The sequence below is a fragment of the Athene cunicularia genome (genome assembly GCF_003259725.1).
Source record: "Athene cunicularia isolate RWA chromosome 1 unlocalized genomic scaffold, athCun1 chr1_part1, whole genome shotgun sequence".
NCBI lineage: Eukaryota > Metazoa > Chordata > Aves > Strigiformes > Strigidae > Athene > Athene cunicularia.
Genome location: NW_020799091.1, coordinates 20,018,053 through 20,037,103, shown reverse-complemented (window position 1 = coordinate 20,037,103; position 19,051 = coordinate 20,018,053). Strand labels below are relative to the sequence as shown.

At 42.4% G+C, this 19,051-nt stretch overlaps 1 protein-coding gene across 3 annotated transcripts in view; it reads left to right on the top strand.

The window, feature by feature from the left end:
* Nucleotides 1–18,445, top strand: part of ATP8A2 (ATPase phospholipid transporting 8A2) — a 311,681-nt gene extending 293,236 nt beyond the window's left edge. For 2 of the 3 annotated variants that reach the window (XM_026853409.1, XM_026853419.1), the window contains exons 36-37: nucleotides 7,734–7,825; nucleotides 16,304–18,445. In XM_026853409.1, the coding sequence (XP_026709210.1) occupies nucleotides 7,734–7,825; nucleotides 16,304–16,401 (190 nt within the window). In that variant the 3' untranslated portion in view covers nucleotides 16,402–18,445. The remainder of the gene's footprint in view (nucleotides 1–7,733; nucleotides 7,826–16,303) is intronic. The other variant, XR_003398887.1, reaches the window with a different exon arrangement.
* Nucleotides 18,446–19,051: the final 606 nt, after the last annotated feature.

The following is a 19,051-nucleotide window of genomic DNA, read 5'->3' as shown; positions in this document are numbered from 1 at the left end:
CTAAGGGTAATGGATCCATGGGATTTTGTTCATGTGTCTGCAGGGCTGGCTTAAGAGTTTCACAGTCCATTCCTTACCAGCCGTGACCATATTGGCCCATCTTTACCCTGTCTCAGTTGGATCAGCTCAACTCTTTGTGAGCCCATGTGATAAATGAGCTGAAGGAAATGGGATAGTGTGGGGAGCACTGTCAAGTTCTCTGACCTGCTAGTAATGGCAGACACAGCTTTAGCCATCAGTTACCACAAAGAACATCCATGGAGCTGCTGCTGAATTTGTGTGACGCTCAACTTTTTCACATCCAGGTGGGATAAGAGACTTGTAGCTGCCTGTGAGGTGAGCTCTATACTGCATGTTGCAAGCCTGGAGAGCTCACCACTACATAACTGCTCTAAGTATGTTCCAAGTCAGTCTTGCATCCAGATATATTTAGTGTTTAACAGACAAACATTTGGCTGGATAATGTCAAATACAACTGCTGGAGGGAGATTTCCTTAAATGGTTGCTTCCTATGTAGGGGAAGGGAGTTTCTCCTCTGTGGCTGTGACATGTATTTGGGAGTCAGATGAAGGGGAGCAACTGCATTAAGGCCTGGAGATGTTATACCATGGCAGGGCATAAGGTCTCCAGGTTCCCTAGAGAGTTGGCTCTTGCTGGACCCTCAGCAAGAACTTGGTACTCACTGAAGCCTGGTCATCTTGGTCCAGGAGTCACTTCTGATAGGTGACTACTTGCACCTCTCAGCCTGCAAGTGGCACAGGTCATACGTCTGTCTTAATTTCCCTGTGGTTTGTGCTAGGTGACCCTTTTGTCTTCTAGCCATGGTTTGGGTTTTTGTTGATGGCTTGCTGAGTAGTTACAGAAAAATTCAAAAGGAGCATGGATTTGGATGTGTCTCTTTCAGCTGGATCCTGAGTGGTTAAGGAACAGTGTGTGTAGATGCTGACTCTGCAAAGAAAATGCTGATTTTTGTTTTACTGTTTATATGCCTCAAATGCTTCCTTGTGAAATGCTCCAGAGATGTCCTTTGATGACACTGCAGCTTCATTATCAGTAATGCCTGTTTGCCTTTTAAATTAAAAAGACCTCCTACCCTGATTGACCTTATAGTAAAACATTCCTGCAATCCAGTGCTAGATAACCAAAAATAACATCTCCCCTTTGTGGACCAAAAGAGAGAAACTGGCAGAAGCCTACAGCTGCTAGTTCTGCTGTTCTGTAGAAGGGTGATTCCTCTTTGTGATGTCTCCAAAGCCGAGAGGCTGGAGGTGTATTTGCTCACTCAGCCAGTCAGGCCTTTCTCCCACAGTCCTGGATTGTTCTGGGCATTCAAGCATACAGAGTTTTGCTGAACCCTCTGCATAAGGGTGGTCTGCATTTGAGATGATTTGCATGTTTTAATTTTGAATTCCCAATCTGTAAGAATGTTATTTTCATGTTCTTCCTACACCAAGTCTATGTTACTTGTCATCATTCTGCCCGCTGCATAACTAACAACTCCCTTATGTGAATTCAAGTAATGTACTTGAGTCTAAACAAAAAGAAAGCAAGTTAAACTGAGGTCTACGGCTGTGCTGGGGGAGTGCACTCAGCCAGCAGGGATTATCTGAGGAAGAAAAATAGGTGTTCTCTGGCTAATTACACAGATGTGTCCACAGACTCTGCCTGGATTATGGTTCTCAATCTTTGTCCACAAGGACCATGACTGATGCTGTAAGCCTTTAAATAGTGTTATGCTACATGAAAGGTGAGACATGGAGCTTGCAAATAAATCATTGGGAATACTTTGTGTGTCCTAGCAGCCAGAAAGGGATCCCTGAGTCCCCTGTGTCAGGTCATGCTTGGAGAGAAGTCATAGTACTCGAACCTCTGGTTCTTCTTCAGAAGAAACTTAATGGAGTTTCAAACCAAGAAACTGAAATAAAAAACAGCAATCTGCTCGTGAATTTGTTTGGTGATTAGGATTGATCGAAGCCGGAGAAGTCTGGTTCAAACCTTTTTTCTTGCTCTTCATATTTTACATTGATGTAACTTTCTGTGGTGGTTTGACTCTGGCTAAATGCCAGGTATCCACCAAGTCGCTCTATCACTTCCCCCCCCGCCTTTCCCCTTGTTTTCTCAATAGGGTAAAGAGGGGAAAGAAGATAAACTAACCCTTGTGGGTGAAACAAAAGTAGTTTTAATATAAGCAAGGCAAAGCAAAAGTCCACACACAGAAGCAAAAGCAAACAAATTTAGTCTCTACTTCCCATGGACAGGCGATGTTGGGCCTTCTCGGGAAGCAGGGCTCCAATACGCGTAGTGGTTGCTTCGGAGGACCAAGGGTGACCCCACCCCCTTCCTCCTTTCTCCCAGCTTTATACTGAGCAAACGTCATATGGTATGGAATATCCCTTTGGTCGGTTTGGGTCAGCTGTCCTGGCTGTGTCCCCTCCCAAGATCTTGCCCACCCCGTCCCACTGGGGGAAATATCAGGAAGAGCCTTGGTGCTGTGTAAGCACTGCTCAGCAGTAGCCACAACACCAGGGTGCTATCAACACCCTGCCAGCTCCCAGCATAAAACACAGCACCGTGAGGGCTGCTGTAGGGGAAAAACCAATTCCAGTTCAGCCAGACCCAGTACACTTTCAGTAACAGAAACATGTCAACAAAGAAACAGCAAACTTTCATGTCAGATACTGTTTGGAATGTGTGGAAGATATCAATTATGTTTTAATGCTTAATTTTGAAAAGAAAGAGAAAAGTACCCTCCCCTTAAAATCTAATCCACAGCTAAGGTTGACAGGGACAGAAACTTCCTTGTGTTTAGCCACATCAGGTATTTTGTAAAAACTGCCTCCCTCCTTGCTGTTGCAGTGTGAGGATAATACGTTGCAAGGTGTTTCATCCAACAGGAGAGGGGAAGGCAGGCCAGCCAGGGCTTCTCAGGCAATGTGTTTAACAGAGTATGTGACAGCAGAAAGAGGCTGAACAAGGGTTTGTCTGCTGTGCTATTGGAAAATGCATATGGGTAGGAGGGAGGCTGTGGAGTTATGGGCAGAATTTCAGCCTCAGCTTTGGGAGGGTTTTCTGTCTTAAAGCAATCTGTACAATGATTTACCTGTTGCTAAATGCTGTGGCAGCACTGTAGGATAGAAGAAATAGTGACGCTGAACCTGCAGGCAGTAGAGCGAGGGTGTTCATAGCTATTGAAATGAAAAACAGCTGCATGCTTTCTTGTCCCCTGGGCTTACCCACCATGGACATATCTTTTTTGCCTTCCGGGCTTACTCATGGGTGCTGGGTATCTTGCAGTGAAGAGCCATGCCTCTGCCGTAGGTTCTTCATGTGTTTTTAAGGGAGAGGGATAGGAGCTGGGATATGTGCTTCTGTGTTTTATTTGTGTCATATTTAGCAGCCCCGGTAAGGCTTCCCTAGTAGCTGAGTTTGTTCTTCTAGGAAGTGGAAAATGAGAAACAAAACCAAATAATTTATATGTGTGTATCTGACTGAATTCTGAATAATCCAGAAGGGCAGCAAGTTAAAACCAATGGCAGCTAAGTGTCTTTGCCCATTTGAGCTGTCTGTGCTCTCTGTCTCTGCTAGTAAATCATAACAGAACAGAAACTTATTTCTTAAGGGTTCAATTCTTGTAAGAGAAGAGGGTCCCTGAATTATATTTTTTTAAACTAGGCTATGTGTGTGTTTTCTCAGGGAGGATCCAATTTTAAGAGACACCTGCATCCACTTTAACCTTCCCTTCTATGTGAGCCCTGCTTTTGCCACCAGCCAATTAGTGGACTCAGGAGGACATTCTGGGTCAAACTATACCAAGTACTGCAAATCCTTATTAATGCTAATTAGTGCTCAGTAGGTTAATTGGTGGTGCAGCTCATCTTTTTTTAATTACTTGAGCAAATGAGCTAGTGGGATCTTGTGGTCAGCTTTGAATTATTCTGTTTGTTTTGATGCACCTCATTTGAATGTGTAAAGCCAGATGTTTGTTGCCTAAATTTTAAGGACTGTTTGCTTTTGTGAGGGATGAGAACACATAAAAATAAAATTAAGGTCTCTGTTGACACCTTAGAGCAATTCAGATACAAAAATGGAAGAGTTGTTTTGTTTATGGAACGGAAAATACTGTTATGAAATAACATGTTGCCTTTAGTTTACCTTTTGGTTTGTCATTCACTTAATGAATTTGTGTCATGTTGTTAGCACAGACTTCCACACAGGCAGAAATCATCTTGACCCTCTTAGGAAACCATTGCAAAGGTATTCCTGGCCCAAGGTAATCTTCATTATTGATAGCAACTGGATCTGATTTTAGATTACTTGAGTAATGACATTTTTTAATAATTTTTTCATAGTAACCCTCATAACTAGGACTTTTTGTTCTAATCTGTTTTGTTTAGTTCAAAGTATTTTGTCCTTCATATGATTACAGATAGATGATGTCTCTCCCTTACCCCTTCTGAGGTCACTAACCAGCTCAAGCATATTTCACTGTCGCTTTCCAGGTCACTGACTCTCATAAGGATGTCTGGATTTGATTTCTTCCATTCTGACACCATTTTTGGTGTCCTGAGTATGAACACAGCTATATCCAATATAAGATCTTAAGATGCCATCCTCAGACTGTGGGAGGACTTAGGCACTGGCTTTGAGTCACTGGAAAGCAGAATTAACACTTGAGACCATTGCTAATATTTGGGATTGAATTACAAGCAATATTTCTGTGAGCAAGGCCTAACCTGGTACCTGCAAGTCTGATGTCGTCATTAGTTTTGCATCAAAGTGTGAGGGAGACTGAGAAGTCTTCATTTTGTTATCTGTTGATAGCGGACAAAAACCTTTTCTGAAAGCAGGGACTTGGTCGGTACAAGTAAAAACACTTCAGTCTGGTTAAGAAACCCATTTCATTTTTCTTTCCTTTTGGGGCTTATTTTTGGAGATCTAGTATGTGTTAATAAATACTCATCCATTTCAGAAGAGATGTGTTGCATTTACTCTGTGTATTAAGAGTTCATTTTAGGGCACTTAAGTGGTCTTGACTTGCAGTCTGTTTAATCATCTCTTGTACTTAAACCATGAATGCTCTAATTATTCCATGAGTTTTTCTTTCTCTATGTATATATGATCCAATGTATTTTCCCAATTGGGAAAATCAGATGTGACTTCCATTTTGAAATTGTTGATTATAGTTAGCAGTATCAAAGGCAGTCTAGCTTTGGCTTCCTTACAGCTGTAATGTGTCACTCCTGTTCAGAAGTCCCATGACAGCACGCTTACCTCCACAACGTGTGGTAGACAGACAGATGAAGAATTTGTTCCTCATGCCTTTTGCTGATGTGGTTAATGCCAGTCTCAGGGTAAGAATTCTGTGGTAGTCATTGCTTATTTGTCCCTCAGAACAAATATTATTGATCAGTTTAAGATTCCTTTTTTAAGCCATCTATCCAAAACCACCCTCCTGTTCTCCTGCTGAGATGGGAAAGACTCCACCTGTATGTTCTTTACCTGCAGAAGATAAACAAGTATTTAACTTCTGTCATTCACAAGACAGCAGCAGATCCAGACAGTGTTTTGCTATACTTACCAGTCAGTGGACTTAACAAGCTACCCAGCAGTCATCTGCAAGCAGTAAGAGGTTGCACAGTACAGATAACTAGTTTGCACATGCACCGGTAATGATCGATTCTGAAGGCTGTCAACTTTGTAAGCCTGTTAGAGAAATCTCATGTCTTGCTTCATGCCTGCCATCCCCTTACCTGGTGATTTCTCTGTAGTACATACATTCTGTTATGCCACCTACTTTGAGCAGTTGGAGATTTCTTTGTGTATATACATGATTTTCTTACAGTTTTGGTTGGTCTTTGATCTTCATTTTTTTCAGTTGGATCTTCCAAGATTTTTAGAAACTTCTGTGCTATAACCCTGAGTTTAGTGGAAACCTGTGATACTTTCTTCTTTGATCACATGCATATCTCATGATCCAAGGGCTCGTAAAGATTGTTTGACACTCTCAGCTGGTGTTTGTAGTTTTGCTTCCAAATCTGTTATCTACTTCTGTTTTATATTGAAGGACTACTACTGACTGCAGGCGGGGAAAACCAGCATATCTGTTGCAGGTGTGTTCTGTGGTGTCAAGGGAAAGAGGGGAAGAAACAAAGCATCTGAAAATGCTGACAGTTTGTAAAGATTTTAAGGAGGGATCCACAGGCTGTACAAATTTCTAGTTCAGATGTTTGAGTGTAGAGAGAGACCCCAGGAAAAAAGAGAAGGATTCCTCCCTTTCTTTCGTGGACATCTCATTATGCACTGAACAGAAGACTGAGCCTGGATATTACCCTAATGGACTATTAAGTGGAATATAAGCCTGCATGGCTGGATTACATGTTATAGGCATCTCAGAGGTTCTTTGGTTACTTTCTTGTTTGAAGTTAGCAAACTACTTCAATGAAAGGGAGTTGTTTGTTTAAAGCTGTTGTAAGCTTGTTGACAGCAGCAGCTGTGCTTGCTGGGATTTCCATTCCATATACCAAATGTATGTGAATTTGTAATCTAATACAATAAAGATATCAGAGTTGGCATTCAGATGTATATCCATGTTTGCAGCATAACCAGTGGAATTACTGCTTCTGAATAAAAATGTGAAAGAACAAGGAGACTGTGAAAATGGAAACAGTGTAAATGTGCAAATGGGATAAAGACACTCCAGGAGCTGCACTAGCAAACAGATCCCTTCTGGGCACTGGGTCCATCTCAGTGTTAGGAACAAGGGTGAGATGATTTTAAAAAAAACAGTTGCAGAGGAACTTTGATCTAAAATAGACTGTAATATCTTTTTCAAAATAATCTGATATATAGCAAGTATTTGAGACTCCAGTGCAATGAGATTTGGACACCTTCATTATTGTAAAGCCCCACTGAACTTGGTGGGACTTGTATACGTAATTAAGTGCCTTGAAAGGTCAGGATCTTAGCCATCATTTGTTAATTTGGGGCATAAATTTCTTGATGAAATTAGTTCTGTTTTTAATAAAAAAGAGTGTACAGTGTCTCTGATTTGTGTACCTATGTTAAACCTGTTGTAAGCATATTGTGTTTTCACCTTAAGTTTGTGTTTTCACTTTCTGTAAACTCAGTAATAATTTTTCAGGGCTTTAACAGGAACTATGTAAACCAAAGGGGGTTTTAAATCAAAAACTGGATAGGAAGTTTTCTTTCCAGTATGGGAGGTGAAAATGAGTGTTTAGAAGACAGAATTAACTATGGGTCCTGCTTTTGGTTGCTTCAGGCCGTTTTGCAGGTGTGATAGAAGCCTTTTACCATGTGCTAAGCCACAATGCTTTGCTCCTTCTCTCTAGGGTGGTTTGTGCGTGCCGTGATTCGTGTACATAATACTAAAGAGAGATCGCCTTTTTAATGTTCCGTATCACTTGCTGTCAGACTTCTGATATGGTTTGTAATAATTTATAGGCATCAAACATTCAGAAATCACAATGGTTGTACTATTAGGGATGGATTAACTAAATGTAAACTTATACAAAGTGGCCTTAGGAAGGAGGAGTTTTCATTATTAGAGGGTTGTCTTGATAATAGTGCAGTTTAAAGAAAGAGAAGATTCTTTTTCATGTTACAACCATCTTAAATACTGACAGAGTCAAAACTGCCAAGTACTTTAAATACAGTTGACTCTTACCTTGAAATTATCTGATTACTCATTGGTGTATTTCTTTTCTTTCCTTCAGCGTCAACGAACGTGATCATTTGTTAAAAAGGCTTGGCAGGAAAACTCCTCCGAGCCTCTTCCGTGCTCATTCTGTCCAGCAAAGTGTATCACGTAAGTAGTGGATCATGCATGTGTGTGTGTTTTCACACTAGTCAGTCCCAGATGAATGAAGCGAAGGGTGATTATTTTTTTTAATTAAATTGTAGGTAGAGATAATCCAGTGCAGAGGCTGAGTTGCCAAGCAAGACACATACATTTGGAAGTGGAATTAGTATATTTGGCCCTAGGCAAGTGGAGCTCAAACATGGATAACTCCCTAGGATCAATCAACAGGCCTAAATGACAAAATCCCAATATGCTTGTTCTCTAAATGTAAAATTCTGATAGTCTCAAGAATACTGCAAAATCAAAACCTCTGCAGGATAAAATAAATGTCATGATAGAGCCTAGCTTATATAGAAATGGTTTCTTTATGAATAGTCATATTAGTGATATTTCAGGGATGCCACTTAAAGGTTCTGTGTGTTTTGGATGAGGTAAGTCATGGTGTGCAGAGCTGCCTCTCTCCTCTCCCTCTTTGTCCTCTGCTGGGAGAAATGATGCAATATCACATCTTGCTGCTGCTGCTCTTTGGAATAAATTGCATTTCTTGTTGGTGTAGAGGCCATCTGTTTATTCAGCTTCCTAGAGGAACATATGACAGGCCTTGATCTGCTGGACCTGACATTTTTTATGTCAGCATTAGAAAGGCTTCCACATCATTAAAAATAAAAACATTTCTGTAGGCCAGATGCACTGGACTGCTGTCTCAAGGGATCACAGAGTCCAGTCAACCCCTTCTAGTGGTAAACCCCTTCTAGTCTCTCTTGTGATTAAACTGGTAGTCATAATATGCTCATCTTACTAAAGAAAATAGCCCCCAAGCATGCAGTACTGCTGTGCATAGGGCAGGGCGCAGGCACTCAGGATTTGGTTTCGTATTGCCATTGCAGTGAGAAGTGACGCCTCTGTTTAAGAATCCCAGGGAAGTCACATCTCTTTGCTGGCTGTGGTGTCTTCTGTAGCAGAACTATTGTGGTTCAGGCCATGGAGGCAAGGCTGGGATTTGAGAATCCAAATGCCTGACCTATTCCTGTTTTCCACAGGGAATTTGACTAGGAGGAGTGGAACAGTGATAGATCTGCTAGTCTTTGTCTTTCGTAGAGCCATTGTAAAGACACCACTGTTGAGGGATGTAGGGTCTTTAGTGATCAATCCCATTGGTCCTGGGAAAAGAGGCCAGTCCACAGAGCAGCCCTGGGGACCACATGCTCCTGCCAGGATTTAATACTTTGCGTCAAGGAGCCAGGGATGCTGACGGCAGCACAGCTTTGGGCATGCAAATGCACTCTTTGAGGAGGTTCCAGAGATGATGATTGGCAGAAGAAATCTGTAAAATGCATAAATAAATTGCTGTCGAAGTAGTCTGCTGTAGAGACTTAACACGGTGCAGGAGAGAGATGCGCCAGTGGTGACTAAGCAGACTCTCATATGCTTTTAGTCTGGTAGAACACATCATCAGATTGTTAGCAGGTGAATAGCTACTGGGAAAGGAAAATAAGATATAAAAATAAACACTAACTTAGATAACCAGCTTCCCTATAAATGCAAATTATTAAGTGCTAAATGTCAGAACAGGTTATAATCAGCTGTCGGTTTTCACATGAACATAAATTTTGATTGTGAAGCTGTTAGGATGGAAAGACACTTTTTATGACTCTCTAAAACTTCTGTCATCTCTTGTCAAATGTTATTTTCCAGTGTTGCATAGCTGCTAGGCCATGTGAAATCCAGGGAACATATGTGCTGTTTTCACAACTCTAAATTGTACAATTGTTTACTAAATGCTAGAAATCTTCAAAGCAAAAGGCTGATGAATAGGGCAGTAGCCTTGACATGCTGGGCCAATATCTTAAATCACACTACGAGCGTTCAGTTTAAAGTCTTGAACTGTTCATGTGTTTCCACCAGGCTCCAAGTTCCCAGGCTGTGGAGGCCACTTCTTCCAAAAATTGCATATGTGACTTCAACTCAGAATCTGATACTTGCATATAAAGCAGGAAAAGGGTTTGTTTAGTTAGAGCTGAAAAAGTCTTAAGCAAATCAATTACCTTGGTCCCAGCAAGGAAGGAAAATGGGATTAAATTTCCTAGCACAGATTGTAAAGATGTAAAGATTGTAAAGGTGGTTTGAGAGTCACTGTATTTTTGACAAGTGTTTCCAAATTTTTTGATAGGAAACAATGCTTGAATAGCTTTGTTTCCAATCACATGGAAAGGAGAAAAATCTCATGGGGTGTTTCAGAGTACTACTAGTGGTCTGTGGTGGGAGAAAAAAACATGACTGAGGTAAGTCTGCAGAGCCCTGTATCGAAAGGCGGAAGCTCAACCTGTTTCCTCAGCTCTCTGTTGGTGAGCCAGCCCCTCCCCAAAAGCATGTGCACAGCACAAGACCTTCAAGCAGGATGCATGGCTGGGGTGCTCCCATACAGTACCACACTCTGACAGATCCATCCCCCGAAGCGGGGGACAGAGCCACACAGCCAGTACCACGTCAGTGCCATACAGGAGTGCCAGCCAGAATTAATCTCTTAAACGCCTCCTCCCCATAAAGAAACTGGCCCAGAGTAGTAGTGGCCTGGGAGAGCCGCCCCTGTCTATCTGGAAGAGTATGCCCTTAAAGTGTGCAAGACCTTCATGGCTGTTTTTCTTGGACTAGGTGATCTCCAAGGTCTTTTCCAGCCTAGATGATTCTGTGATTCTTGTTCTGGCTTTGTGTTCCTGAATCATGTAGAGCTGTCAGAAGCATGAAATAAATCGGTCTATTAACTGTATAGTCAAAAGATCATGTGGTTCCTACCAGTGTAACTTCTGGGAAGCTTTATGAAAACTTTAAAAAAAACAAACCAAAAAAAAAAAGGTGAAGTTCCTGTTGGATGGCACTGTCATGAGACTTTAGTGCAAGAGCTTTATATGGCTGTCAAGCCCATGTGCTAACATAGAACCATCTCCGTGGAATCTTGTAGGCAGTGGTGATGGTGCTGGCCTCTGGGCTTGGTGTAGCTCCTGGTGAAGGTGCCTGGTGAAATTGGGAACTGCCCGTGGCCATCTGCTTTCTAAGTGATCTGGAAGAGCCGCCAGGCTCTTCTCAGATACTAAAGGGAAGAGTCCAAAGATGTGTGCTGTTGGGTTCACACAAGGGAAGGAACAATAATGACTCCCAAAAGTTCTCCCTCTCGGAGGGTTTGCTGGCAGTGAGGTTTTCTCCAGGTGGGCTTTCTCCAAGTCTCCATCCAAGTTCATGTCTTTTTTTTTTTTTTTTTTTTGCTGTGACTTTGTGAAAGTAGCATGTCCTTTAGACAAGCTCTGTACATAAATAAGATGGTTCTTGACCTCTCCTTTCTTACTGCATGACTGCCCTGTATCACCTCTGCCCCCAGAGCCTCCCAGCAGTATGGGAAGGGTGATGCTCCCCACTTGCTCAAGTACCCTCAGACCTGTCCATCTTTAAGGGAAGATACTACCCATACTATCCTTCTAGTGCAGTTTCCCTCCTGTAATTCAGAATACATTCTGTCAGTGTTTAGTTGTTGTTGTCTCAGCATGTCTCTTAAATGAGTCCCGCTCTTGAGAACTGCTTTGGCAGAACTTCTGAAATGTGAAGAGCTGTGCCTGAATGAGGATTGCTGCACTTGGCCCCAGTTTCCTCTAGCAGAGAAAACGCCTCTTCCTTTGACAAAATATGGGGATTGCATAGAGTAAATCTGAATGCAGAGTGTGTGGTTTGCACCCTATTAATCAATGAAGAAAAAGCACCTGTCATCTGAGGTTCGTTTCACAGTATGGGGGCTGGCGAATAATAAATAATAATAATGTTCATGCTGAGGGCTCTAATCCCACCACTTATTCTCCACTAGCAGACACCTTCTTCCTCTCACTTTTCTGCTGGTGCATTTTGATTTGAAAAACAACAGAGCAGCTACTTGAGATGCTTTTTAAACTCTCATTTCCTCTTAATCTTGCATGTGTTCGAAATATAATATACATTCTGTATTTTTTCCAAGCTACATATTTGTGGATGGTCAAGTGGAGTTAGTCTTTTAAAAATCAACTTAAGAAAAAGAAAATAAGAATAATGAGTCTAGAATTGATGCTGTGGCAGCTGGCTCTCTTTTCTGCATGTAAATACTGGTAAGTTAGTATCTGGGACAAAAAAAGATGGGACCATTTGTCAGGAATTCCTCTTGGGTCCTTTAGAAAACCCAGGCATAGTTTATCAGCAGAGAAATTAATGATTTCTGTAAGCATTAGTCAAAATGTTCAAGATTTAAAGCAGCTCTCACTTTCCCAGGATAAGTAGAAGAGGGTTACCAGAGAAGTCAAAGCTGAGTTGGCATTTACTGTTTAATTGGTAAATATGAACTACGACATCATAGCAAATCTCCTTAAAACCCGTGCAGAACCAGACATTTGGCCTGAGAGAGAATTTGGCTGGCCCAGTAATAGCCTAACATTGATTTTTGTTATGTCAGAGAGATTTTTTGGTATCTAAGAAGCAACATTTCTGAAAAGAAATTTAAAAATTAAAAAAAAAAAAAAAGAGCTTCTCCCATCCCCCCAAATCCTAAAACTTAATTTTGAATTGGATTTGAATCTGGCCATTTTTCTCAAAAGGCAAACAACATGATGGTAAAATGCATTTTATGCTTAAGACTATACTAAACCATAATACCACTGCATATATGAGAATAGTGAAATGCTGCAGAAGGCAGGGGTTCTGACAGGCTTCCAGTGAGAGCTACCCTCTTGTAAGCTGGGCTAAACAAACCCTGGGACAGACTTCGGGTGTATCAGAGGAGAGTGCAAGCAGTAGGAGGCCTCTTAAATAAATCCCCGAAGTGACTAAAACTGTATGCAGTCCTTCCATGAGCAGATTTTCTGGGACTGAAAAAGTGCTCTGGACCCTTTCTGATCCTGGTCTTGGAAGTTGTTGCATGTGAGTGGGCTGTCGAGTTTGCATAGTGTTAACTGTCTGTGTTCAAGACTCATGCATGGTCACAGTTTCTATAATCCAGCACTGCACAACCAGAATAGTCATTTCAATGAACAGAAAAAGTGTGTGTTAAATTGGAAACCTAATGGGAGCTTAGATTCTGATCTACTAATAGAATATCAAAGCTTTAAAAAAACCCAACAGGATGCTTTTAAAATTCAGTAGGTTGCCTGATAATATCTGGTACGAGTGAAACTTTAGATTTGATGAGAACGTGAATCTCCTCTTAACAAATGAGCCCCACTGACAGATATTCAAAAGTGTACCTTTCCTCCATTAATAGAAAGTCTCTGAGTACAAAGGTCCTTCCTACTGCGACAGCCGTGAGCGGGTTGTGCCCAGAAAGCCCCAAGGAAATGTGCTCCTTCCTTGGGCTGCTGCAGGACAGCTGAACAATGAGGGCCTTGTTCCCAAGGCAGGCTCATAGGTGTGGTTTTAAAACTGGAGTTGGGGGAAAAGTTCAAACTTCCAAAAAGTTCCCTAGTAATTGACAGATGGAAACTTTCATTGTTTTTGGATGGAGTCTGAAAATAGCGGAAAAATAGAGCTGCTTGGGGAGTGCAGATGGGACTTGAGCATGCACAGTGTTTTGACTCTACAAGGCACAGTCAACTGCCTGAACAGTTTGAAGCTCAATTTTAATTGTAATGTGAATTAAAAAAAAATGTAATATGAACTCATCTTCCTGTATAGAGATCAACAGGAAACTTATTAAATAAACTGCCAAATGCTGAACTTCAACTAAGTAGGGCAGTTTGCAGATACAGGGTCACTGCCTTTCCAATGATAAGCACACAAAACCCTCATTGCTGGTATTTCAGGATGGATCAAGAACACGAGGATGTAAGGATACCCCCTGGTATTCTTAACCATTTGATCATCTTAGCCTGATATTTTTTGCTGTGTTAAGGTGTTTTCTACTGGTGTGAGAATGGTGAATATATTTTCTTTGATTGCATTTTGCATTGGCTTTGCAGAGTGCTTGGGCTGCCTGGCTGTTTATAGGTCTGTGCTAGCACTGGAAATAAGCAGGTCATGGGAACATACCTGGGGTTATTGGGCTCCACACACTTGCATGGTCAGTGCTCGATTTGCAGTAGTTACAGCAGTTGAAGAATCAATCTACTGCAATGAGTGATCTTACTGGATAAGTAAATATAGCAAAGCCGCCTTGATGCTGACCAGCTTATGGGGCACAGGCTTCAGTCTTCTAGGGCTTAAGTTTGTGTTCTTTGACCAAGATGACTTTCCACTGAGAATTTAGTCCAGAAAGCTAACAGTATGCTGGCACTTAGCGTGGAAACAAACCCACTGGCGGTATTTGTTTGTGAATCTACCCTTTTTAAAATGAAAGTCTATTTTGTAAATCATATTGCTTTTGCAGTTATCCAGCATGCACATACTTTTTTCCAAAAGACTGTTTGCATTTTGTGAATGTATTCTGTGAACCTTCTGCTAGAGGCAGGAAAAAACAACCTGTACCTCTGTAGCTGTATGTATATTGGCATGGAATTGCTCAGGGAAAATAAAATGGGATGCTGGGACGATCAGTCATGTAATCTGATCAGAGTTCATACTGTCCTGCAGTCACTCCGAGAGGGACTTGTGACTGGAGTTGGTTCTGGATGATGGATTTCTGTTTGAATCCCCTCTACTTACTGGCAAATATTTCCTTACATGCTTGTGATTTAGGTCAGCTCACCTGCAGATAGTGTGCTCTCCTGCTAAGGGAGTGTGTGTTCTGCCTCAAGAGCTCAAATCTACAGCAAAGTCCCTGTGGCTTCAGAGGTGACACTTAACTGCATTCTTTGAGAGAGAAGACCTTCCCCCTTAGAACTAATTACACCAGTGGTCATCTCTAGTGCTGTGGGACTCTATTCCCAGCAGCTTACAACTGTATAGGAGTTGCTGACCACCCTCCCTCTGCAGGCATCAGCCAGAGGAAAAGATCTAGGAGTGCTTGAGAATCTGTGTTTGGCTCACATGCTCCCAGCTTGGTTGTCAAGATGAAAGTTTAGCAAGTGTCACTCGGGCTTCGGTTCACTTCTGACCTGGGCTTCTCCTGCCTACCACCATCAGTCACCTGCTTCAAAGCAGGCTGCATTCAGGCCAATGGGGAACAAGTTCAGTCTACAGCACCAAGCTGCTTAGGGGCCCCACATGACCCCTGCCATAAGAGGGTAGTCAGTCCCATGTACCTTTCTGTTACAGGGTCCCTTTGTGTTGTGCTCCAGCCTCATCTCACTTCAGTACCTGATCTTGCAGGGGGGAGTATACCTTGACCCCCTTAAGGGAGGACTCCTGGAAGACTTGGGCAGTAATTGGGACATCTGTCCTTATCTGATCTTCCAGCCTGGGGTGAATCTGGAGGAGGATTTCAGAATTCACAAGCTCCTGCTTCCAGAGCAGCTTGGGGGAGATGGAGAGTTGCTCATGGAGAGTTAGCCATGGTATAATCTTGGATTCTCCTAGGCAGCATTCACATCTCCCAATTCTTCCCTGCTTTCCCACTACAAAGCACTATCTGGTTCTGTATAGCCTGTGGCTTTCCTATTTCTCTATTTTCATAACTATGCTCATCTGCCCTTCTCCTTTCTGGTTTACCCATTTACACCTGAAAGTCCCCTTTCCTTGGTGTCACAAAGTCTGTTGTCCTTTGGTATAGTTTTACATTCAGAATTTTCTGTAGGGTCATGTCTGCTTTAAATATTGCTTGGTATTCACCATGTTGGCCTTTGTGACTGTTTTAACAGTAACATGGTGGTTTGCAAGTTATGTCAGAAATGTGACTTGCCTTGTCCACAATACTTTAAAAGAAATCAGACACATGGTTATTTTCATTTGAGTAACTGCTAGGGAGACCAAAGGATTGTGCTAGCTAGCAGGATTAATTTGTGCAAAATAGAGATCTCCAGAATATGTGTAAGTTTGTTCTAGTCAAGATATGGGTGGCTGGCCAAGAGAATAGAGTTTCCTGGTGTGATTTGTCAGATGCCACCTAGAAACTTGTAAAAAAAATTCCTGAATGGAGTTAAGAGGAAGATGTGACTCAGATCTAGTTGTGGTCTAGACATTTTCATGTTCCTCCAGGGAAACTGCTGATACCAAGCAGACGATAGGGGAGTCGAGCCAAAATGCAAATCTCTACCTGTTTGTTAAGTCTTTAAGAAGCTCTGCCACTGTGGGAGTACACATGGTGTCCCAATCAATCTGTAGCTTATTAAAGTCAGGTTAACTCGAAGGGAAATGTTGACTGTGTACACTAACCTGGCCTGGGGAGCGGAGCAGTAAGACTGAGCTGGCAGCAGACATCCTTTCTGTGCCACGTGGACAATGTAGTACACAGCTGTAAATGCCAGAAGCACAGCACAGAAATTAAGATTGTTGCAGTCTCAGTCATGTAACTTTAGTGATGCCTAGAACTGTTCCCAAAATCAGGCTGTGACCTTGAGCTGGACTCCAGTGATTTATTATTTTTTTCTTTCTTTGCTTTTTCAGATGGATATGCATTTTCTCAAGAAGAACACGGTGTTGTTTCCCAGTCACAAGTTGTTCGATCCTACGATACAACCAAAAGGAGAGCAGAAATAGAATAAACGGTTCTTCACTTGATGGGTGGTGGGAATAATGGGATTTGGATCAGTGCATCCACTGTTAACATGTTCTTGACTAGGGTTGGCAGCAGCAGCCAAAACACAAGAGAACTCATTTCTGTGGCCTTAGCCAACAAGTTTCTGTATTCTTCCTGCAAACCTTGAGTACATATTGTAGGGGGAAATCATTGTTTGAATTCAGTTGCAAAGCTCTGCCTAAAGTTTATGTTGTTATGAAGCATTTGACTGTGTTGTGAGGTGTGAAATTAAAAACAATGTTTTACCACTATTTAAAACGTCAGCATAAGGTTGTTCTGGGAGAAAATCAGAAAATTTATGTTCCATGAGAGATCAGGCTTTGCTTAATTGGAACGGGGTGCTGAGATTTCCTGTTTTGTTACACACAGACCAAGTGCCCATGCCTGCATGCAAACCTTACTCCCTCAGATATTCACTGTTTACTAATTTGGCTGAAATTTTTAAGATAAATTTGGCATAAAACTTTTGATTGCAACACAGTCTGTAACCAGAAATGCTTATTTGTCATCTTATGACAGAATAACACAAGATAGCAATGAATTACTGTTGAGGTTTGAACTCAGCTGGCAGCCAGACACCACATGGCCGGCTGTTCACCTCCCCCTCCCTGGTGAAAAAAGAATTCGTAGGTCGAATAAAAAGAAAGAATTTACTAAATATAACAAGAGAACAATAGTAACAATAGTGAGTCCAAAAAGAAATGGGTGAAATGCAGCAGTGGCTTACAGAGTGCGGCGACCGCCCCCACAGCAACACACACCCGGAACCGACCCAAAATCGGTGCCTGCCCCCCCTATATCCCTGGGCATGACATCACATGGTATGAAATATTCCAATGAAAGTTAACTCCATCCTGGTTGAAACCAGGACAGTCTCCACTCCTTGTTCCATACCATTGACGTTATGCTCAGGTTTCCAAATACATCTTAAGGAATCACCACCCCCTTTTTTTTCCAGGTCTCACAGATACGATTCCCTTAGTCTATGGGCCATCCTTCCACAACATCTGCTGAGTTCATTTAGTCCATAACTTCAGGTTCCATCTGTCATGACAGTCTATAAGGCTGGAGGAATGAGGCGAAGTTGGCTCAGTTGGTGGAGCAGGAGGCTCTGGATGTGGCACGGGAATGTTGCAAGGCACCAATTGCAATAACAGGGTTATCTGACAGTCTGGTTCATTGGCTATTCTCACCTAAAATCAAATCTCCCTGATGCACACATTGGACTTCTCCATCCTTCTGCATTACCTACCAAGTGCACCTATGTCCTTGTGGAAACATAATCCCATGCATGGGTTTACCTTTACCCAATAAAAGAGTAACCCAGATGGCCTTCCCCAACATATTCCTAATGTGCACTACAGGGGTTTTATCCCCATGCATGTTGTGTCAGATGTTTGATTGAGCAGGGCCAGCTTGCTTGGCAGATCCTCTGGTATTGACTAACCAGGTGGCTTTTGCTAAATGCATGTCCTAGTGTTTGAAAGTTCCACCACCCATTGCTCTCAGTGTAGTTTTCAGCAATCCATTGTATTGCTCAATTATCCCAGAGGCTGGTGCATGGTAGGGAATGTGATATATCCACTCAATGCCATGTTCTTTGGCTCAGCTGTCTATGAGGTGGTTTCAGGAATGTGTCCCATTATCTGACTCAATCCTTTCTGGCATGCCATGCTGCCATAAGACTTTCTCCTCAAGGCCTACAATGGTGTTCCAGGCAGGGGCATGGGACACAGCATAAGTTTCCAACCAACCAGTGGCTGCTTCCACCATTGTAAGCACATAGTATTTGCCTTGCTGAGTTTGTGGGAGCATGATATAATCAATCTGCCAGGCATCCCCATATTTGTATTTTGACCATCGTCCTCCATACCAAATGGGATTTAACTGTTTTGCTTGCTTGATCATACCACATGTCTCACATTCATGGATTACCTGTGCAATAACATCCATGGTTAAGTCCACCCCTCAGTCACAAGCCCATCTATATGTTGCATCTCTTCCCTGATGGCCTGAGGAGTCATGGGCCCAGCAAGCTATAAATTGTTCACCCTTATGTTGCCAGTCCAGATCTACTTGAGACACCTTGATCTTGGCAGCCTGATCCACCTGTTGGTTGTTCTGATGTTTTTGGTGGCCTGGCTCTTGGGTACATGGTGTACTTTCACAAGGAGATTCTCTACCCAAGCAGCAATATCTTGCCATAATCCAGCAGCCCAGATGGGTTTGCCCCTGTGCTGCCAGTTGCTCTGTTTCCACTGCTGTAACTACCCCCACAGCACATTTACCACCATCCATGAGTCAGTACAGAGGTAGAGCACCGGCCACTTTTCCCACTCAGTGATATCCAAGGCCAACGGGACAGCTCTCACCTCTGTGAACTGACTCAATTCACCTTCTCCTTCAGCAGCTTCAGAAACTCGTGGGGCTCCATACAGCTGCCTTCCACCTTTGATGTTCTCCCGCAGTGTGACAGGACATGTCTGTAAACAGGGCATATCGCTTCTTGTTATCCAGTAGTTTATTATATGGTGGGGCCTTTTCAGCACATGCTACCTCTTCCTCTGGTGCCATTCCAAAATCTTTGCCTTCTGGCTAATTTGTGATCACTTCTA